The sequence below is a fragment of the Felis catus genome, chromosome B4 (genome assembly GCF_018350175.1).
Source record: "Felis catus isolate Fca126 chromosome B4, F.catus_Fca126_mat1.0, whole genome shotgun sequence".
Taxonomy (NCBI): Eukaryota; Metazoa; Chordata; class Mammalia; order Carnivora; family Felidae; genus Felis; species Felis catus.
Genome location: NC_058374.1, coordinates 81,262,900 through 81,286,787, shown reverse-complemented (window position 1 = coordinate 81,286,787; position 23,888 = coordinate 81,262,900). Strand labels below are relative to the sequence as shown.

Genomic DNA, 23,888 nt, shown 5'->3' with positions numbered 1-23,888 from the left:
AGCAGCAAGCCATTAAGTACATACAAATCAATACTGTGAAATAGAATGTTATTTGAGATAATGGGAAGGGAAATCTTGAAAAATGCTTCTCTGATATCCAGGACATCTCCAATATCAGGATGAACAATGTCCCAGGTACCTCACCAGGAAAAGGTTCTGCTAATATATTTATGATGTTTAATAGAATAAATGTTATTAATAGTCAAAAGAAGTATGAAAGAAATACAAAATCCATGTATCCATGGAGAAAAAGAGATAATAATCAAAGAATAGGATTTTTCTTTAGAAGTTTTTTGAGAGCTTCTTTGACATCTTTGTTTCTCAGGGAGTAAATCAAAGGATTCAGCATGGGAGTGACTAGGGTGTAACATAATGAGGCCACTTTACTCAGCTCAGGAAATCTGTCAGGGATGACATACATAAAAATCACAGCACCATACAGCACACTCACGACTCCCAGGTGAGAGCTGCAAGTGGAAAACGCTTTCTTACGTCCCTCAGTGGATCGTATCTTTAAAACCGTGGACACAATATACATATAAGACACAATAATGACAATTATGGTAGGCAAAATAATAATGCTGCATAAGAAAAAAGAAACCACCTTAAGAAAGTAGAGATCAGAACAAGAAATCCTTTGAAGTGGACGGTAATCACAGTAAAAGTGGTCGATGGCTCGGGAAGCACAAAAGGACAAAGTAAATGTCACGCTGGTCAAAAGAATTGAGCTAACGCTGCCACATAAATAGGAACCAGCCACCAACTGCATGCAGAGACGTGCTGTCATCTGGACAGAGTAGAGGAGTGGGTTGCAGATGGCAATGAAGCGGTCATAGGCCATGGCTGCCAGGAGAAATGCCTCCGCCACGATGAAGAGGGCAAAGAGAAAGAGCTGGGTCACACAGCCTGCAAAGGAGATGGACTTGCTCTCAGACCAGAAGTTGATCATGGCCTTGGGTGCAATAACAGACGAATAGAAGAGATCAATGAAGGACAGGTTGCCCAGGAAGAAATACATCGGTGTGTTCAGCCGGGGATCAGTCATAATAATGGTCATCATCCCAACATTACCCAGAAGGATCATGGCATACACAAGCAGAAAGAGCAGGAAGAGGAGAATGTGGAGCTCAGAGCGGACCCTGAAGCCTACAAGGATGAAGTCAGTCACTTCCGAGTGATTGTTTGTTCCCCTGTCACTCATGGCAGAAACCTGCTGAAAGGCACAAGGAAAACTAAATGAAACCTGTGCTTTGTTTCTAGTGACACAAATACTTTCTTAAGTGTAAAATAAATTAGTTATATCTTAATTAAATATTGCATATAAAGCCATGTTAATGTCATGAAGAATTGGGAGTTTGAATTACATAATACTAGGTCCATGAGACTGTTATTCTGTTAAGCAGTGAGAGAAGTTAAGGGGTTATTTTATTTTAGATCATTATTTTGCTGAGCATTCACCAAGAAAGTAACATAATATATTGTCTAATGTTAGTCACATTTTGAATTTCTATTCCGAATATATTTATCATTAAATAGTTGTCTTTACCTCAAGTAAGAATATAACCTAAAATACAAGGAATACATATGATCTGTATGATAGTGCTATAGCCATCGTCCTTGCCTGTCAGTGTCTGAATCATTAAAAGACAGTAACAAATATAGTTAGAAATATTTTTACCTTCTTTTACCTCCATCTATTTGATTTCCATTATTACTGTGCCATCTCTAAAAATGGAATAAAAAGTGATGTTATTGGTATGTTAAAATTAATAACATCAAAACAATCCCTAAACCTAGATATCATTTTCTAAAGCTCTTTCCAAACCTATGTTCATTTTTTCAGTTCAAGGATATCCCTCCCAAATAAATGCATTTTTATTGCCTCATTACATATATTTTCTTTCCATTGCTAGTTGTGTGATTTAATATATTACATATTAACTTAACTATTTTCTTTGAAGCAGAGAAATAAGCTGATAACCACTCCAGTCCTTACATTACAATGAATAACTTTTTATCAAAGATGCATCAATTCAAGGGCTTTCACTCTTTAGTAAGAGAAAAAAGACATAAGGAATATATATATATATATATATATATATATATATATATAGACATATATATAAATATAGACTTAAGTCATAAATACAGACTTAACAGAAGAACAGACTTCTGTTCTGATCTCCTTAAGGAAGGAGAGTTCCTTTCTTGTATTCTATTATGCCTTATATATCTTAATATAAGGATAATAGGATAACCATGGATATTTGAGGACCATAGCAACCTTGGATCTCCAAAGTCCATGATCACTTGGTAGAATATCAACAGTACTTACTTTCTTCTTATCTGCAGGAGTTTTCCACATTGAGGTTTTGTTCTTCCTCTGTGACGGATTCCATTGGGACAGGAGCAATCATAAAGTCAATTATGGAGACAGAAGTGCAGGCTCAAGGGCTGTTGTCCATGAGGACTGCAGTAACCTCAGACATAAGCAAATTATCTAATAATAGTCCAAATATAAGGAGCTGTCCTTCTCTGGTTGTGTGTTTCCTTTGGGAAACTTCTCTATATTTTATTTTCTTTGTTGATAAGAAAAACTTTCTGGTAATTATCATAGCATACATATTGGTAAGCATAAGGAAACAGATTTAAACGTTTGTGCTATATATATATATGTTTAAGATGAATGAATATATCAAATTGTCATAAATTACATTTACCACGCTTTAAAAAAAGATAGAAGTTAACTCCAAATTATGATTTGCCTGTACTTCCTGATGTCGATGTATTTCATGATATGACAAATGTACTCTAAGTCACAAAGCCAGATAAAGTTTCACTAATTCTAAGCTTTCTTATGTGTAAATAGTAAATAGTTAGAAAATATAATGGAAGAAATGATAGTTTTAAAAATATTTTAAAAATTCTTAGTAAAAAATTGTATAAAAGATCATGATTTGTATTTAAAAATCCTCAATAATTATGTGTGACTAAAGACTACAGTAAAACCAGAGACATAATACTCTATATAATGAAACTAATATTATATGAATGTCATTTTCCCCTGAATATTTCCATAACCTAATTATAGTTCTATTTTTAGAAAAATCTTTTTTTATTTAAAAATTATGTCTAGAATTATCTGGACTTTTTTTAGTGTGTAGATAGCAAATCATATGGGACAAGAGCTTTTCCTTATTATAATGCAGTATTAGTAGAAGTTTGGTAAGTGTAAGAAGAGCAAACAGTTTAAGTATTTTGAACAGGAAATGATTAGTTAAGGTGAATTGAGGCCTGTGAAATTTGGAAAGGCTGGAGGAACTTCTGGGTGACACTCTTATAAGGACTCTTAGAGAAATATAGAAAAATTCACAGAGATAGGCCACCATTGGTGATTCAATTTAAAAATAAAGAACCTTAACTGTGGTCTATGGATCAGATACATGGAAGCAAAAAGATGTCACTGTTTCCTCATCCAACAAAACAGCTTCTCTAGGACGTTGGGGACTCAACAATGCTTCAGAAAATAACCAACATGTATTCACAAGCTTCCAAAGGTGACATTTCCTTGATAGAAAATGTCAAAAGGAAAAGGACCAGAAAGTTGATCCCCAGCTCACTTCGCCCTTTCCAATTCTGAGTTTGTGGGGATCTCATTGGTAGAACAAATTCTGTGCCAAGGACCGTAGTAGTAGGAGACATTTGAACTTTCCAACATCTCCAATTAGAAAGCACATGGAATAGGGCTCGGCTATCCAGTCTATACAATGTACCAGAATCCAATTCCTTAAACTGCCCACAATGGCATTAGCAATAAAAATATGCTAGGGCTCAAAATACATAAGAACACTTACTGTCATGTGCCATAGTTGGGCATAAAGAAACCCTCCATGGATTAAACGGTTGAAATCATTCAGTGTGTATTTTTTGATGAAGGCCAGCTTAATATAGAAGTCAATAACCAATTAGATAATTAGCTAAGAAGAGTCTATTGCCATGGACATTAAAGATACTTCCTAAAACTCAATGGATCAAAAAGAAACCAAATTAAATTTTGGCTAACTTTGAACTAAATAGTACAGTTTGTTATGTCTAATCTTCTGCAATACAGAAGAAGAAGTACTTAGAGGGATATATACAAAGCACTATAGGTAAATACTATAAACAAGAAAAACAGGAACAACTAGATTAATCTTCTATTTTAATATAGTGAAAGAAAAAACAGCAAGTAAAACAGAAAAAAAATTAAAGTAAATAGTACAGATAAAAATTCATGAAATAGACAAATATGAATATAGGATATTCACATGGCTTAACACTTTTTTTCTACTGGCCATTTTAGTATTTTTTATTGTTTTTATTTTTAATTCCAGTATAGTTGACATACATGTCATATTAGTCTCAGGTGTACAATATAGTGATTCTTCAATTGTATACCTCATTCAATGCTTATCATGATAAGTATCTGCTCTGATCCCCTTCCTTCATTTCCCCCAGGCCCCCAGTCACCTCCCAACCTCCCCTCTGGTAACCATCAGTTTGTTCTCTACAGTTAAGAGTTTATTTCTTGGTTTCTCTCTTTCTGTCTCTTTGCTACTTAGTTTCGTTTCTTAAATTCCACATATATGTGAAATCATATGGTATTTGTCTTCCTCTGACTGAGTATCTCACTTAGCATTATATTCTCTAGCTCCATCTATGTCATTGCAAATGGCAAGATTTCACTCTTTTTATGGCTGAATAATATTCCATTGTATATGTAGACCACATCTTCTTTATCCATTCGTTTATCAATGGAAACGGGTCACTTCTTTAATCTGGCTATTGCAAACAATGCTGCAATAGACATAGGGGTGTGTGTATCCCTTTGAATTAGTGTTTTTGTATTTTCTGGGGGAAAATATGCAGTGGTGTAATTGCTAGATCATAGGGTAGATCTATTTTTAACTTTTTGAGGAAACTCCATACTCTTGTCCATAGTGGCTGCACCAGTTGGCATTCCCACCAACAGCGCATGAAGGTTCTTTCATGGAGAACTACAACCTCACCCACACTGGTTGTTTTTTGTTTTTGTTTTTGATTTTAGCCATTCTGTCAGGTGTGAGGTGATTACATGGCTTAACATTGATTCTCAGAAAGACTAGTAAGATGTATAAAACTCTAACCACTATAACAGTGGAAAAATAGCAACATTAAATCACAAGTATCAGGAAAGAAAATGGGATAGAACTACAGACAGGTACTCCTGATATTAAAAAATATATATAGTTGACCTTTGAACAACATGGACTTGAACTGCATGGGTCCACTTCCATTCACATTTTTTTCAATAAATACAGTACAGTGCTGTAAATGTATTGTCCTTCCTTTTGATTTTCTTAATAATTTTCTATTCTCTAGCTTACTTAATTGTAAGAAAACAGCATAAATACATATAACACACAAAATATATGTTAGTCAACTGTTTCTGTTATCAGTAAGTCTTCTGGTTGTTAGTAAGATATTAGCAGTTTCAACTTTAGGGAGTCAAGAGTTACATGCAGATTTTTGGCTACATGGGAGTTCTATGTTCCCAACCCCTGCTCAGGGTTTCAACTGTATAATAAATAATACTTTTACCAAAAATTGATGATTTTTTAAAATAAAAAATTTTTAAATAGGTCAAGATGATGTATAAAAGAGAAATATAAATTTCACAATATCTACTAAATAAATTAAACTTTAATAATGTTCCCATGAAAAATGATTCTTTTTTAAATGGGTCCACTACTGGTTACTACTAAGCATTTAAGAAAGAAACAAGACCATTCTTACAAAACCAAGAATCATCATAAAGACAATATTTCCTACCATATTTATGAGTCTGTCTTAAGTCTCATTTAGAACTAAAATACAAATTATAGGTAAGTCTGACTCATAAATTTCACTTCAAAAGCTTTAAACAGAATATAAACAAATACAATATGTCAATTTATAAAGAATGTCAAACTCTCACTGAAATGTGTCTTTACACTACAAATGAAATGTCATTTAATTTTTTAAAAAATAATGAATTTAAGATGTTTCCACTTCTAGACATGAAAGAACAACTCATACAAGGTTTGCCTTCTGTGACAAAAAACTAATTTCTGGAGAAACCATATGACCCATCTATTTTCAGAGATTGTACAGTAAGCAATGAATGACTGTAATTCCTAAGAAACAGGAAACAATCAGAAGGAAAAGATTTTAAACTTGAATACATAGCAATTGAAACAAACCAAACTTAAGGTTGAGTTAAAAAGGAAAAAAGAAAAGAACAGACGTTCAATGACAACTAAGAAAATATTATCCATGTAATCAGAAGAGGGGCCAGAGAAATAACAGAAACTATGGTAAGGAAAACTTTTTTCAAAGTTGATGACAAATTGAAACACACAGATACAAGAAAATGAGCAAAATCCCAAGCAGGATAAACAGAGAGAAAACCAAATAAAGCATATCAGAATAAAATCCCAAAATGAGTGAAAAATAGACAGTGTCAAGTAGCAAGAGGGGAAAAGAGAGACATTACACACAAGCATATAAAAGTTAAAGCACACACTTTTCATCAGAAACAATTCAAACCAGAGACAATGAAACAGCGTCTTTAAAGCACTTAAAACTAGGAGGAGGGGAGAGCAGGGATTAAATGTAAATTAGAAAAAATTTGGATAATAAAATTGCTCTACAACTATATTGTAATGTAATATTGGTTTAAAAAGTGTAAATTGACTAAAACTATGCTATCACACACTTAGAGTGGATGTGGATTTGGATTGTGCAAAATTATACCTCACTAAAACTATTTGCTTGTGTTTCTTTTTTTTTTAACTCAAGGTTAGGTAATATCCTCAGCTATGATGTTTTAGTACTTTTCAAAATTTTTATTACAGATAAATAAAAATTGTGTTTCAAAAATACAAAACAAAACAAAACAAAAGCCACCTAGGAGGAGGGGAGCCCAAACCACAAGTACAAAGAAAACTAAGAGAATGTGTCATGCCAAATTTGCACCATAAGAAATACCAAAGAAAGGTGTCCTCACTAAAGGAAACCTTACCAGGAAAAAGTGGGAAGGATCTCTAGGATCCTAGAGATGCTGCTTTCACACTAACAGCAGAACTGAGGATGTGTGAGGAGGGGAAATTTCTCTCTCTTTTAGTGTGCTCCTCCGGGTTTTCTCTGTTGGTTCTGGCACAGTTGGGCACACCCCACCCTGGTGCTCACTCTTGAAGCAATTCCCAGGCTTCTGGGATCTTTTAAGCCACCTCTTCTGTTGTCTTGAAATCATAGATGGATGTATGACTGCCTGCTCTTGCCAATCTCTGTGTTTCTTCAAAATTCCCCTTTTCCCCAACGCTTCAACTGTTTAGATTATTCTCTGTATAATATTTTCTTCTAATATCAGCATGATGTATTAACAGTGGAGATAAGAAAATGAGTTTCTAAAAGTAAGGTTTTCTGTATACTCAAATGAGAAATAGTGAATATTCCTCCGTGCAAATTATGAAAATTATGATATTAAAAAAAGAATCAAGTACTTCTTATCAAAAGGTATTTTCAAAATTATTTTGTTCAGTAAGTCAAAGGTTAGTCTTATGTCCTCTAGAAAGCCTTTCTACCTTTCTATTTTTTTACTTGTTAAATCATCTTCCTTCCTTTCTTTCTTTCTTTCTTTCTTTCTTTCTTTCTTATTTATTTATTTATTTTTAATTTACATCCAAGTTAGTTTGCATATACCGCAATAATGTTTTCAGGAGTAGATTTCAGTGATTCATCCCCTATGGATAAGATCCAGTGCTCATCCCAGCAAATGTCTTCCTTAATGCCTTTCTATAGTTTTCAGTGTACAGATTTTGCACCTCTTTGGTTAGATTTATTTCTAGGTATTTTATGGGTTTTGGTGCAATTGTAAATGGGATTGATTCTTTGATTTCACTTTCTGTTGTTTCATTATAGGTGTATAGACATGCAAAGGATTTCTGTGCATTGATTTTATATCCTGCAACCTTGCTGAATTGCTGTATCAGTTCTTGCAATACTTTGGTGGAATCTTTCGGGTTTTCCATATAGAGTATACTGTCATCTGTGAAGAGTGAAAGTTTGACTTCCTCTTAGCTGATTTGGATGCATTTTATTCCTTTGTGTTGTCTAATTGCTGAGGCTAGGACTTCCAATATTATGTTGAATAACAGTGGCAAGAGTGGACATCCCTGTCATGTTCCTGACCTTAGGGGGACAGCTCTCAGTTTTTCCCCATTGAGGAGGGTATTAGCAATGGGTCTTTCTATATGGCTTTACAATCTTGAGGTATAATCCTTCTATCCCTACTTTCTTGAGGGTTTTTAGCAAGAAAGGATGCCGTATTTTTCAAATGCTTTCTCTACATCTATTGAGAGGATCATGTGGTTCTTGTCCTTTCTTTTATTGATGTGATGAATCACATTAATTGTTTTGCAGATATTGAACCAGCCCTGCATCCCAAGTATAAATCCCACTCGGTCGTGGTGAATAATTCTTTTAAGGTATTGTTGCATCCGGTTGGCTAGTATCTTTTTGAGGATTTTTGCATCCATGTTCATCAGGGATATTGGTCTGTAGTTTTCCTTTTTAGTGGGGTCTTTGTCTGGTTTTGGAATCAAGGTAATGCTGGCTTCATAGAAAGAGTTTGGAAGTTTTCCTTCCATTTCTATTTTTTGGAACAGCTTCAAGCAAACATGTGTTAACTCTACTTTAAATGTTTGGTAGAACATTTAAAAATGCCATCTGGCCCTGGACTCTTGTTTTTTGGGAGATTTTTGATTGCTAATTCAATTGCTTTACTGGTTATGGGTCTGTTCAAATTTTGTATTTCTCCCTGTTTCAGTTTTGGTAGTTTATATGTTTCTAGGAATTTGTCCATTTCTTCCAGAGTGTCCACTTTACTGATCTATAATTGCTCATGATATTATCTTATTATTGTTTTTATTTCTGCTTTGTTGGTTGTGATCTCTCCCTTTCATTCTTGATTTTATTTATTTGGGTCCTTTCCTTTTTCTTTTTGATCAAGCTGGCTAGGAGCTTATCGATTTTGTTAATTCTTTCAAAGAACCAGCTTCTGATTGCATTGATCTGTTCTACTGTTTGTTTGGGTTTTTTTGATAGCATTGATTTCTATTCTAAGCTTTATTATTTCCCATCTTCTGCTGGTTTTGGCTTTTACTTGCTGTTCTTTTCTCCAGCTCTTTAAGGCATAAGGTTAGGTTGTGTATCTGAGAACTTTCTTATTTTTTTAGGAAGGCCTGGATTGCTCTATACTTTCTTCTTATGACTGAGTCCCAGATGGTTCAGGCTGTGCTTTTATCATTTTAATTGGCTTCCATGTACTTTTTAATTTTCTCTTTAATTTCTTAGTTAGCCCATTCATTTTTTTAGTAGGATGTTCTTTAGTCTCCAAGTATTTGTTGTCTTTCTAAATTTTTTCTTGTGGTTGACTTCAAGTTTCATAGCGTTGTGGTCTGAAAATATGCCTGGTATGATTTCAATCTTTTTGTACTTGTTGAGGGCTAATTTGTGTCCCAGAAAAAAATCTATTCTGGAGAATGTTCCATGTGCACTAGAGAAGAATGTATATTCTGCTGCTGTAGGGTGAAATGTTCTGAATATATCTGTTAAGTCCATCTGTCTAGTGTATCCCTCAAAGCCATTGTTTCCTTGTTGATTTTCTGTTTAGATGATGGGTCCATTGCTGCAAGTGGAGTGTTAAAGTCCCCTACTATATGGTATGATTATCAATGAGTTTCTGTATGTTTGTGATTAGTTGATTTAAATACTTGGGTGTTTTCCTGTTGGAGGCATAGATGTTTACAACTGTTATATCTTCTTGGTGGATAGACTCCTTAATTATGATATAATGCACTTCTTCATCTCTTGTTACAGGCTTTATTTTAAAATCTAGATTGTCTAAGTATGGCTACTTTGGTTTTCTTTTGTTGACCATTAGCATGATAGATGGTTCTCCATCCCCTTACTTTCAGTCTGAAGGTGTCCTTAGGTCTAAAATACGTCTCTTGTAAACAGCATATAAATGGATTTTGTTTTCTTACCCATTCTGTTTCCCTATAGCTTTTGATTGGAGCGTTTAGTCCATTGACATTTAGAGTGAGTGCTGAAAGGTATGAATTTATTGCCCTTGTGTTGCCTGTAGAGTTTCTGGTGGTGTTCTCTGGTCCTTTCTAGTCTTTGTTGCTTTCGGTCTTTTTTTGTTGTTTGTTTCATCTTTTATCCCCTCAAAGAGTCCCCCTTAAAATTTTTTTGCAGGGCTAGTTTAGTGGTCATGAACTCCTTTAGTTTTTATTTGTCTGGGAAGCTTTTCATCTCCGTTTTGAATGACAGTCTTGCTGGATAAACAGTTTTTGGCTACATATTTTTCTGATTCAGCACATTGAATACATCCTTCCACTCTTTCTGGCCAGCCAGGTTTCTGTGGATAGGTCTGCTGTGAACCTGATCTGTCTTCTCTTTAGGTTAAGGACTTTTTTCCCCTTGCTGCTTTCATGATTCTTTCCTTGTCTGTGTGTTTTGTGAATTTAACTATGAGATGCCTTATTTATGGTCAGTTTTTGTTGAATCTAATGGGAGTTCTCTGTGCTTCCTGGATTTTGATGTCTGTGTCTTTACCCAGGTTAGGAAAGTTTTCCACTGTGATTTGCTCAAATAAACCTTCTACCCCTTTTTCTCTCTCTTCATCTTTTGGGAGCCCTATGATTCAGATGTTATTCCTTCTGAATGAGTCACTGAGTTCTCTAATTCTTATATCATTTGCCTTAGTTTCCTTCATTTTCTTCTGCTTCAGTATTCACCACAATTTGTACTCTATATCACTGATTCACAGCTCTGGTTCATCCATCCTTGCTGCTCTGGCACCCATTTGAGATTGCATCTCTGGTATAACATTTTTAATTTTGTCCTGACTAGATTCTACATCTTTTATTTCCACATAAAGGGATGCTATGCTTTCTTCAACCCCAGCTAGTATTCTTTTTATCGTGATATTAAATTCTGGTTCAGGCATCTTCTTGTATCTGTGTTGGTCAAGTCCCTGGCTGTCATTTCTTCCTGTCCTTTCTTTTGGGTGAATTCCTTTGTTCCATCATTTTGGAGGAAGAAAAAGAATTAATAAAATAAAAAATAAAAATAAAAAGCAACACAAAAATAAATAAATAATGGAAGCTAGATACTAGGTGTTTTTTGGTCTGGTTGTTGAAAGAAACTTGATAGAATAGAGGAAAAAGGGGAAAAAATGGAAAAATGAAAATGATGAAAATTTAAATAAATAATAAAATAGGACAAAATGAAATGATGAAAGTCAAATAAAATGGAAAAATGTTTCAAAAAAAGTAAAAAATAGAGTGGAGAAAAATTAAAGGTAAATGTGTTTTATAAAAATGGAAAATAGAATTTTTTTTCTCTTTCTGTATTCAAGAATAAGAAAAGAAAAGAAAAAGAAAAAATTGAATAGATGGACCAGAAAACAAAATGGAATACCACTGAAATTACATCACTCCCCCTAGAAGTCAAATTCTGAAGCACTTTATAATCCATAAACTAGGCTTTCAGTGAGACTTGTGGTGTTTCTCTAGAGCATTGTTTACACCCTTGGATGGGGCTTGGTGTAATGGCTCCATTCTTCACTAGAGGGTGCTGCTTAGCCCACTAGGGTGGATCACTGTGGCACTGGTACATGTGTATGCACATACACAGAAAAGGTGAAAATCTCATCATACAACTACCCAGTCTCTGGTTTCAGAACTCTGTGCTCTCACCAACTGGCAATCAAGCACCCTTCCTTTGTCTCCCACCTCTATCCACTCTCTGCTTCTACCCTGTCAGGGACCAAGTCATCACCTTCCAGGCAGCACCTCCCTCCCAAGTTTATCTCAGATGGGGCTGCATTTCCAAACCCCTCACTTCTGAGGGCCCTGCATCTTCTACCCACTCAGACCCTCTTGGGGAGGGTCTCACCGAGCAATGACTAGTGCTGGGCCACCCCCAGGAATGCTCATGGAACCACACCATTGCAGATGCCCAGAGACTGAGACCAGTGCCAGCCAGCCCCCCCCCCGAAAACTTTGTGGGATTGTGTAGCAGCAGCATTTCAAGGATTATGGTACATCACGTCAACATCTGGTGCCAGGCTTCACCACCTCATAACATCCTTGGTCTGCTGGGTCCTTGGCCTTTGGGGAGGCCACACAGCCTCTACCAAATGCTTTCACATCATGGGAACCACTTCTCCCTGTGTGGCACAAGGACCCCTTGGACCTCACTGTTTGCTCCTGGAGACTCACTTTCCCACCAGAGCTCTACCAGGTTATCGAGCTGCAGAGTTTCAGACTCTGTGCTCCCCTGTTCATAAGAGTCTTAATGGTATCCAAATCCTCTCCTTTTCCCTTTCTTTCTTTCTTGTTAATTCTTTTATGTGTTTTCCACTCTTTCTCTTTTTCTCCAGTTGCTTTCAGGGGGAGTGCCTTTCCTGTACTCTCCCCTCTCTCTCCATCCTCTCTCTGCAAGGAAAAACAGCTCCCTACCCTTCATGGCTTCTCTCTTCCCCAGTTCACCTCTCCCCACCATATACCTGGCAAGTTCTGTGGTTCAGATCATTGTGCAGATCATTGAGGTAACCCTCAGATCAGTTTTCTAGGTGTGCAAGATGGTTTGGTATTGATGCTATTCCACCATCTTGCCCCTTCTCAAGATTTTATTCTTTAAATAATCTCTACATCCAACATGGGGCTCAAACTGACAACCTCAAGATCAAGAGTCACATGCTGTACTGACTGAACCAGCCAGATACCCCAAATATCATTTTAATATAATCAATTTCAGGACACAAAATGTATTCTTTTTCTGCAAGATTCAAAACAGTTTAATTGATGTATCTTAACACTGAGCAGATATACCTTATGTTTTAGTTTTACACAATGTGAATTTATACATACTAAAAGTTAGCATCTGTCAAGTAAAGGCAGAAGCCAAAAAAAAAAAAATGCATATCTTATGACAACAAAGAGGACACATGATGGAAAGTAGGAATTATTACCACCCAGCAATTATGCAGATAAAAGATTTTAGTAAGTTCATTAACATATTAAATTAATTGGCAAACCCTCAGAAAACATCATTTCTTTTGAAAACTCTTAAACCTCTGAAACATAGAAAACGAATAAGGCAATACAGGCATAGACAGGCTGTCTGGACAGTTAAATATTTTTTAAAAATGATCTTAGGTGACAGCACATCTAAAGCTTTTATGGAAAATAATAACTTTAAACAGGAAAAGCAAACAAAACCTGAATAACACCCAGAGTTGTATTAGAACCAAAAATAAAAGAAAAATTAATAATAAACTTTGCCTCCCAAAACTTAGCCTGAACGTTGGACTATTCCCTTTTCTCACCCTTCAAGAAAAGAATAATCTGTGCAGGGAAGTGCTAAGTTATTTTGGAAATAACTAAGAACATGTACTAAAATGTAAATGGTTATACAATAGAAAGCTTACAAAATATATATACATATACAAAATTTATTTTATGTTAAATAAGTAAAAATGTGAATCTTAATTAGTATCCCAAAAATTTCTTCTTCTTTTCACCAAGAGAAGAATATCTTTCACTGAAGTTTTCCCTATTTCTGCCAATCATATTTAAAAACGAAAACCATGGTCTATAAAGGCAAATTTAAAAATTCATTTTTATAATCATATTTTTTCAATTGATACAAAAAATGGTCTTTTCTACTGACATGAAGAAAACAGGAAACTTAGCAACTTGAACACTGTGAGCTGTAGACTTCAGAAACTGTCTTGGAAGCAATGACATATGACTCATTTATGCCTTAGCTTTCCTTTATTAGCATATCTACATACTATATTTATCTATCCATTGCCTCTTTCACAGCAGGCTCTCCCTCCCACATCCATGTCCAAAAAAAAAAAAAAAAAAAAAAAAAGGCTCTGGCAGATAACTGTAAAAAATGTGTCCAAGCCTGGTTCCTGAACTCAATGATCTCCTCAGCTCCAATATATCACTAACAAGAATGTCTGTCTTGGAACAATAGTTATGAGTCTAACTACATACTGGGTAAGTGGATTTGACTTTAGTTTCTTGATTTCCGGCTTGGTCTGATATATAGGTTAATGTAAAGACTTCTACCATACATAGTCTCTAAGTAGAGACTTTTCCTTCCTAATTGCTTATAGATGAGACTCTCTGTGAGCACTCATCTATTTCTTACCACTGTACTTTCATGGAATGAGTTACATTGTTTTTTCAAACAGACTTAACACAATACTATCATGAAGTGAAAATTAACTGATTTTATTTGATTACAAATTATTTATTAGATCAATTTGTAAAGAAATGAAGCTATACAAGTTTGCCCTTGTAAGACTGTACCAAGTAAGCAGAAATGCAAAAGTGAAACACAGGAATGTGGAAAAACAACATGCAAATGTTAACTAAACAAATATATATTATATGTGTGGTAAGTATAATAGAAGCTAAGTAGGAAGACAGCAGAGAGAAGAAGGGAAATAAGAGGATAAAACCTTTATTGACAAAAACCTCTCCAAAGAAGTTGATTCTAACATTCACATTGTCGGTAAGATAAAATCCCTATAAATCTTTCCAAAACAAATATTAAATGCTTTAAATTGAAATATTATTTAGAAGTATTATAAAATAATGAACTTTTCATTGCAAATGTAATTTTGGTGAGAAATGTATCAGATATATGTCGGTGGTCATGTTTTTAGAGGCTTTCAATAAGAATTTATGGCTGTATTTAATGTTCACACTGTAATAATTTTTCCAAATGTTCAACATCACTCATCATCAGGGAAATACAAATCAAAACCACAATGAGACACCACCTCACACCTGTCTGAATGACTAACATGAACAACTCAGGCAACAACAGATGTTGGCAACAATGTAGAGAAGAACACTTTTGCACTACTGATGGGAATGAAAACTGGTGCAGCCAATCTGGAAACCAGTATGGAGGTTCCTCAAAAATTGAAAATAGAACTACCCTATGATCCAGCAATTGCACTACTAGGTGTTTATCCGAGGGATACAGGTATGCTGTTTTGAAAGGGCACATGCACCCCAATGTTTATAGTAGCAGTATCAACAATAGCCAAAGTATGGAAAGAGCCCAAATGTCCATTGATGGATGAATGGATAAAGAAGATATGGTATATATATACAATGGAGTATTACTTGGCAATCAAAAAGAATGAAATCTTGCCATTTGCAACTACGTGGATGGAACTGGAGGGTATTATGCTAAGTGAAATTAGTCGGAGAAAGACAAAAATCATCTGGCTTCACTCATATGAGGACTCAAAGAGACAAAACAGATGAACATAAGGGAAGGGAAACAAAAATAATATAAAAACAGGGAGGGGACAAAACAGAAAAGACTCATAAATATGGAGAACAAACTGAGGGTTGCTGGAGGTGTTGTGGGGGGGGGGGATGGGCTAAATGGGTAAGGGGCATTAAGGAATCTACTCCTGAAATCATTGTGGCACTATATGCTAACTAATTTGGATATAAATTTTAAAAAATAAAATAGAAATTAAAAAAATAAATTAATTTTAAAAATAAATTAATTAATTAAAAAAAATAACTAAAAACTGTTTACATCCATCCACTTCCCAGGCTAACACAGCAAACACCAGACTAAAACAGAAACTCCCAGTTTTTCTGTCCCTAAAAATATAGATCTCAAAAGACACATCAACTATACTGACTTTTCACACCACCCAAATTACACTATGGTTTTGTTTTGTTTCCTGGGGGGTTTTGGTCAGGTTTAGGGTTTTAAGTTGCGAACAGTAAATTTCAGCTGCATGCTTTTATAAATTTGACAAGTCAAAATAAATAATATCTTCATGACTCCAAAACATTTCCTTATGTACTTTTGTAGTCAATCCCTACTCCTCACCCACAGCCCTTGAAAAACCCACATTGTCCTATGGTTTTGTTCATTTTGTATTGTCACAGAACAAGAATCATATAGTTGGTAGCTTTTGAGTGTCCCTTTTTTCACCTTGAATAATACTTTTAAGATTCATCCATGTACTTGTTGGAGCGCCTGGGTGGCGCAGTCGGTTAAGCGTCCGACTTCAGCCAGGTCACGATCTCGCGGTCCGTGAGTTCGAGCCCCGCGTCAGGCTCTGGGCTGATGGCTCAGAGCCTGGAGCCTGTTTCCGATTCTGTGTCTCCCTCTCTCTCTGCCCCTCCCCCGTTCATACCCTGTCTCTCTCTGTCCCAAAAAAATAAATAAACGTTGGAAAAAAGAAAAAAAAGATTCATCCATGTACTTGTATATATCATTGGCTTATTCCTTGTTTGCTGGAGTAGTAGGTCACTGTACAGATATACAGATTCACCAGTTGATGGAAATTATAAAACTTCAGGTTTCATATTTAGGAAGAAGTTGTTTTGAGTTGTCTTTTGTACTTCGTGAAACATGTAGGCTTCAGACTTTTGCTTAGAGAAGCCCATTTTTCTAGGACCAACTGTGGAAAACTAATGTGTTGGCATTGAATTCCCTTGGCACCTACTTCAAAAGTGGATTCAACAGGGGCATCTGGGTGACTCACTTAAGTGTCCAACTCCTGACCTGGGCTCAGGTCATGAGTTTGTGAGTTCGAGCCCCACATCGGGCTCTGCACAGATAACGCAGAGCCTGCTTGGGATTCTCTCTACCTCTCTCTCTGCTCTTCCTCTGCTGACATTCTCTCTTTCCCTCTCTCAAAATAAATAAACAAATGTAAAAAACACAGAATCAAGAGTTATTTGAACATAGATAGACAGATAGGCTTATTTACACATATATATCAATATATATGTTTATTTTTGGACAGGTTATTTTGTCCCTTGATATATTTCTTTTTCATTTAACCAATGCAATATTCAGTTAATTAATATGTTCCATAACAGATGTTTAATAATTTTACTGTATAAAAATTCACAAAAAATGACTAGATGTGTAAATACCTTAAATTCATTATTTTTTAAATACTAAAAGACATTTATATTTGTAGTGTCAATAGACATTTCAGTGAGAGTTTACTATTCTTTATATATTGATATATTTTATTTGTTTATTTTTGTTTAAGGGTTTTGGAGTGACATTTATGAGATAGGTACACCTATAATTTGTATTTTAATTTCTAAGTTATAACTATGAGAGACTCATAAATACAGCTAGGAAATATTGCCTTTATGATCCTTCTTGGGTTTGTAACAATGGTCTTGTTTCTTTCTTAAATGTTTAGTAGTAAACACTAGTGGAGCCAATTACAAGAGAGTCTTTGTTCATGGGAAAATTGTTAATAAAAATTTAATTGTTTTAGTAGACATTTTAAAATGTATATTTCTCCTTCATACATCACCCTGATCGCTTCAATTTTTTTTTATTTTAACAAATCCTTAATTTTTGGTAAAAATATTGTTTATTATGCAGTTGAACCCTTGACCAGGAGTCGGGAACATAGAACTCCTATGTAGCCGAAAATCTACATATAACTCACGTCTCCCTAAGAATGAAACTGCTAATAGCTTACTGACAACCAGAGACTTACTAATAACCTAAACAGTTGATTAACATACATTTTGTGTGTTATATGTATTATATGCTGTTTTCTTACAATTAAGTAAGCTAGAGAAAAGAAAATGTTATTAAGAAAATCATAAGGAAGGGACAGTACATCTACAGCACTGTACTGTATTTGTTGAAAAAAAAATGTGCATGGAAGTGGACCCATTCAGCTCAAGTCCATGTTATTCAAGGGTCAACTGTATATATTTTTTAATGTCAGGAGTATCTGTCTGTAGTGCTATCCCGTTTTCTTTCCTGAGACTTGTGACTTAATGTTGCTGTTTTTCCACTGTTATCTTGGTTAGGGTTTTATACATCTTACTAGTCTTTCTGAGAATCAATGTTAAGCCATGTGATCAGCTCACACCTGTCAGAATGACTAAATGTGGGTGAGGATGCAGTTCTCCATGAAGGGACCTTCATGCACTGTTGGTGGGAACGCACGCTGGTGCGGCCTCTATGGAAAAGAGTATGGAGTTCCCTCAAAGAGTTAAAAATAGAACTACACTCTGATCTGGTAGTCACACTACTGGGTGTTTACTCAAAAATACAAAAACATTAATTCAAAGGGATACACACACCCTATGTATATTGCAGCATTATTTACAACAGCCAAACTATGGAGTGGCCCAAGTGTCCATCGATAGATGAATGGATTAACAAGATGTGGTCTAAATGCACAATGGAATATTATCCAGCCATAAAAAAGAATAAGATCTTGCCATTTACAATGACATCAATGGAGTAGAGAGGATAATGGAGATAGCAAGATGACTCAGTCAGAGAAAGACAAATACCATATGATTTCACTTATATGTGAAATTAAGGAAACAAAAATAAATAGCAAAGGAAAAAGGAGAGAGACACAGAGAGAGAGAAAGCAAGAAGCAAACTCTTAATTACAGAGAACAAACTGATGGTTACCAGAAGGGAGGAGGGGAGGTGACTGGAGAGATCCTGGAAATAAAGGAAGGGGATTAGAGAGTATACTTATCATGATAAGCATTGAATAAGGTACACGATTGAAAAGTCACTGTACTGTACACCTGAGACTAATATGACATGTATGTTAACTATACTGGAATTAAAATTAAAAACTTAATAAGACATACTAAAATAGCCAGTAGAAGAAAAAATGTTAAGCCATGTGAATATCCTATATTATCCACATGTTTCTATTTCATGATTTTTTATCTGTAAAATTTACTCATTTTTTTTGTTTGACTTGCTATGTTCTCTTTCACTATATTAAAATAGAAGATTAATCCAGTTGTTCCTGTTTTTCTTGTTTATAGTCTTTACCTATATTGCTTTGTATATATCCCTCTAAGTACTTCATTCACTGAATTGCAAAAGTTTAGACATAACATAATGCACTATTTAGTTCAAAGTTAGTCAAACTTTAATTTGAGTTCTTTTCGATCTATTGAGTTTAGGGAGTATCTTTAATGTCCATGCCATTAGACCCTTCTCAACTAATTATCTAATAGTTAGCTGATTTCTATATTAAGCTGACCATCATCAAAAAACACACACTGAATGATTTCAATCATTGAATCTGTGGAGGGTTTCTTTATGTCCCATCAGACTAGTGAATGACAGTAAGTGTTCTTATGTATTTTGAGCACTAGCATGTGTTCATTGCTAATGCCATCGTGGGAAGTTTAAGGAATTGGATTCCGGTACATTTGATCAATTGGATAGCGAAGCTCTACCACTTGTGTTTTCCCCTTGGAGATGTTGGAAAGTTTAAATGTCTCCTAATACTATGGTTCCTGGCACAGATTTTGTTCTACCAATGAGATCCACACAAACTCAGAATTTGGTAGAAAATTTCAACATTTTCTACCATGGAAATGTCACCTTAGGAAGGTTGTGGGTACATATGGGCTATTTTCTGCAGCATTGTTGAGTCCCCAACTTCCTAGAGGCTATTTTCATGGATGAGGAAGCAGTGACATCTTTTTGCTTCCATGTGTCTGATCTCTGGACCAGAGTTAAGGTTCAGTATTTTTAAATTGTATCTCCGATGGTAGCCTATCTTCGTGAATCTTATTATATTGCTCTAAGGATCATTATTAGAGTGTCACCCAGAAATTCCTCCAGCCTTTCCAAACTTCACAGGCCTCAATTCACCTTCATTAATAATTTCCAGTTTAAGATACTTAAACTATTTACTCTTCCTACACTTACCAAACTTTTACTAATGCTGCATTATAATAAAGGAAAGTGCCAGGCCCATATGTTTTGCTATGTACACACTAAAAAAAATCCAGATAATTCTAGAAATAATTTTTAAATAAAAGAGATTTTCTAAAAGTGGAATTATGATTAAATTATGGAAATCTTCAGGGGAAAATGGCATCTGCATAATTATAATACGCTGTTTCATTAAATAGAGTATTATGTCTTTGTTTTACTGTAGTCTTTTAGCCACACATAATTTTTGAGGATTTTTAAATACAGATCATGATCTCTTATACAATTTCATGCTAAGAATTTTTAGAATATTTTTTAAATTATCATTTCTTCCACTATATTTCCAAAATATTTAGTACTTACACATAAGAAATCTTAGATTAGCAAAACATTATCTGACTTTGTGACTTAGAGGGCATTTGTCATGGCATGAAACACATCGACATCAGGAAACACAGGTAAATCATAATTTGGAGTTAACTTCTATCTTTTTTTAAAGCATAGCAAATGTAATTTATGATGATTTAATATATTCATTCATTTTAAACTTAAATAGCACAAACTTTAAATCTGTTTCCTTATGCTTACCAATATCTATGCTATGATAATTACCAGAACGTCTTTCCTTGTCAATGAAGAAAATAAAGTCCAGAGAAATTTCCCAAAGGATACACACAACCAGAGAAGAAAAGCTCCTAATATATGGACTATTATTAGATTATTTGCTTATGTCTGAGGTTACTGCGGTCCTCATGGACAACAGCCCTTGAGCCTGCACCTCTTTCTCCATAATTGACTTTATGATTGCTCCTCTCCCAATGGAATCCATCACAGAGGATGAACAAAACCTCAATGTGGAAAAATCCTGCAGAAAGGTATCAGAAGTAAAGTAAGTACTGTTGATATTCTACCAAGTGATCATGGACTCTGGAGACCGAAGGTTGTTATGGTCCTCAAATATCCATGGTTATCCCATTGTCCTTATTTTAAGATATATAAGGCATAATAGAATATAAGGCAGGTATTCCTTAAGTATACTTACCGTGACTAAATAGCGAGAGCTTTTGAATTGATGCAGGTTTGATAAAAAGTTATTCATTGTCATGTAAGGACTGGAATGGTGATCAGCTTCTTTCTCTGCTTCAAAGGAAATGGTTAGGTTAATATGTAATATATTAAATTACACAACTAGTAATGGAAAGAAAATATATATAATGAGGCAATAAAAATGCATCTATTTGGGAGGAATATCCTTGACCTGAGAAAATGAACACAGGTTTGGAAAGAGCATTAGAAAATGATATCTAGGTTTAGTGATTGTTTTGATGTTATTAATTTTAATTACCAACAACTTATCACCTTTTATTCTATTTTTGGAGATGGCACAGTAACAACGGAAACCAAATAGTAGTGGTGAAAGAAGGTAAAAATGTATCTAAATATATTACTGTCTTTTAATAATTCAGGAAGTGACGGGCAATCATGATGGCTATGGCACTATCATACAGATTATATGTATTCCCTGCATTTTAGGTTATATTCTTACTTTAGTTAAAGACAACTATTTAATGATAACTATATTAGGAATAGAAATTCAAAATGTCACTAACATTAGACAATATGTTATGTTACTTTCTTGGTGAATACTCAGCAAAAAAATGATCTAAAATGCAATAACCCATTAACTTCTTTCACTGCTTAATAAAATAACAGTTTTACGGACTTCGTATTATCTAGTTCAAATTCCTGATTCTTCATGACATTAACATGGCTTTATATGCAATATTTAATAAGATATAACTAATTTATTCTACACGTAAGAAATTATTTGTGTCACTAGAAACCAAGCACGGGTTTCATTTCTTTGCTTTTCTTTGTGCCTCTCAGCATGTTTCTGCCATGAGTGACAGAGGAACAAACAATCACTCTGAAGTGACTGACTTCATCCTGGTAGGCTTCAGGGTCAGCTCCGAGCTCCACATTCTCCTCTTCCTGATCTTTCTGCTTGTGTACGCCATGATCCTTCTGGGTAATGTTGGGATGATGACCATTATTATGACTGATCCCCGGCTGAACACACCGATGTATTTCTTCCTAGGCAACCTGTCCTTCATTGATCTCTTCTATTCGTCTGTTATTGCACCCAAGGCCATGATCAACTTCTGGTCTGAGAGCAAGTCCATCTCTTTTGCAGGCTGTGTGACCCAATTCTGTCTCTTTACCCTCTTCATCGTGGCAGAGGGATTTCTCCTGGCAGCCATGGCCTATGACCGCTTCATTGCCATCTGCAACCCACTCCTCTACTCTGTCCAGATGTCAGCACGTCTCTGCACTCAGTTGGTGGCTGGTTCCTATTTATGTGGCTGCATCAGCTCGGTTCTTCAGACAAGCATAACATTTACTCTGTCCTTTTGTGGCTCTCGGGCCATTGACCACTTTTACTGTGACACTCGCCCACTTGAGAGGATATCTTGCTCTGACCTCTTCATCTCTAGAATCATTTCCTTTTCCTTATGCAGCATCATCATCTTGCCTACCATCATAGTTATTATTATTTCTTACTTGTATATTGTGTCCACAGTTCTCAAGATACGCTCCTCTGAGGGACGTAAGAAAGCATTCTCCACTTGCAGCTCACACCTGGGAGTCGTGAGTGTGCTGTACGGTGCTGTGTTTTTTATGTATCTCACTCCTGACAGATTTCCTGAGCTGAGTAAAGTTGCCTCGTTGTGTTACACCCTAGTCACTCCCATGCTGAATCCTTTGATTTACTCTCTAAGAAACAAAGATGTCAAAGAAGCTTTGAGAAAGAGTCTGGGGAAAAAAATATTTTTGTTTAATTCTATCTTAGCAGTGACATAACTGAAAGGCACCGATATTATGACGATCTGGGGAGGCATTGAAACGAAGAATGCAACCAATGATGTTGAAATATTTAATTTTAGAAAGTTTATTTATTTGAATCCCATGTACATATAGCTGAAGAATACATTTGGTCTATATTTTTTCTAGCTGTTAATTTTGGGGTGGAATGGCTTTCTCCATACTTCATCTTAATTTGAGTAAAGACAATGGTTGCCAAGTAATTTGAATTTAGGGAAAATATATTCCAAGTTTGCCGCTGGCTCTCTAAGGGATGTATTGTCTATCTTGAGTCAGTAACAAATGTTATTTAATGTACATAATTGGTAGATGTAACGAAATATGATATAATAAGACAGATCAAAGTATCAGCTTTACTGAAGAAACCTTTTTCAGTGCTGAATGAGAAAAACGGATACTCTATAGAGTGTACAGTGTCCTAAGGGTGACATGTGAGTCGCTCAATTGTCCAGGGACTGAATGATTCACACTCTTAGTTAATGGTTTCTCTGGCTTAGATCAGTTGTTTTTGCAAATCCTCCCTTTCACAAAACTACTGTAATGAAATTGAACCAAAATAAAGACAATGCATTTTTGTTATATATGGCTTAGTGAAAATTAATTCATCTCATTGGTAATTTTGAATTTTGATGCACCCTTGTCCTGTGAAATTTCCATGTATAAATAACTTCAGTGCTTAGCTCACTGTGAAATCAGGGGGAAATAGCTATAGAGAACTAAGCTGCTATATGTTAGTCCGGTGAAAAAGGCATTTATGGAAAATACAAAGAAAGTGTAGTCTCTAAAGGTGAGTGGTCCTATGGTCACAGAACACTTCCTAAGCACATTTTAAAACAAATAGCATTAAGCCAAATGAAATAAATAGCTTTCTGTGCAAAAGGAGAGTTAAGTATATGGTGAGCTTCATGAAGTTTGTAAGTGATTTGTAACGCAGAAGACAAAGTGAGGGATGACACTTCAAAGGAAATTCGTGGAAATCATGCAGACCATATTTTTCATGCTAAGGAAGCTGACCTTTATTCTGTATACGGGGGTAAGCATTGAGGATTTTTAGAAAAACAGTGTTGTATTCAAATTAGCATTTTACAAAAATCATACCATTACCTTTGAGGAAGATAAATACTCATAGG

The 23,888-nt window shown here is 35.2% G+C and overlaps 2 protein-coding genes across 2 annotated transcripts; one reads left to right on the top strand and one right to left on the bottom strand.

Annotated features, from left to right (window-relative positions):
- Positions 1 to 262: 262 nt before the first annotated feature.
- On the bottom strand, positions 263 to 1,222 carry LOC105260743 (olfactory receptor 9K2-like). Its single transcript, XM_011283984.3, has one exon. The coding sequence runs from the start codon at positions 1,199 to 1,201 to the stop codon at positions 263 to 265; it is 939 nt and encodes a 312-aa protein (XP_011282286.1). The 5' UTR covers positions 1,202 to 1,222.
- A 20,534-nt stretch (positions 1,223 to 21,756) lies between these two features.
- On the top strand, positions 21,757 to 22,737 carry LOC101082924 (olfactory receptor 9K2-like). Its single transcript, XM_006933786.4, has one exon. The coding sequence runs from the start codon at positions 21,775 to 21,777 to the stop codon at positions 22,735 to 22,737; it is 963 nt and encodes a 320-aa protein (XP_006933848.2). The 5' UTR covers positions 21,757 to 21,774.
- Positions 22,738 to 23,888: the final 1,151 nt, after the last annotated feature.

Coding starts and splice junctions, on each gene's coding strand:
- LOC105260743 (XM_011283984.3), bottom strand. CDS start 1,201: ATGAGTGACAGGGGAACAAACAATCACTCGGAAGTGACTGACTTCATC.
- LOC101082924 (XM_006933786.4), top strand. CDS start 21,775: ATGAGTGACAGAGGAACAAACAATCACTCTGAAGTGACTGACTTCATC.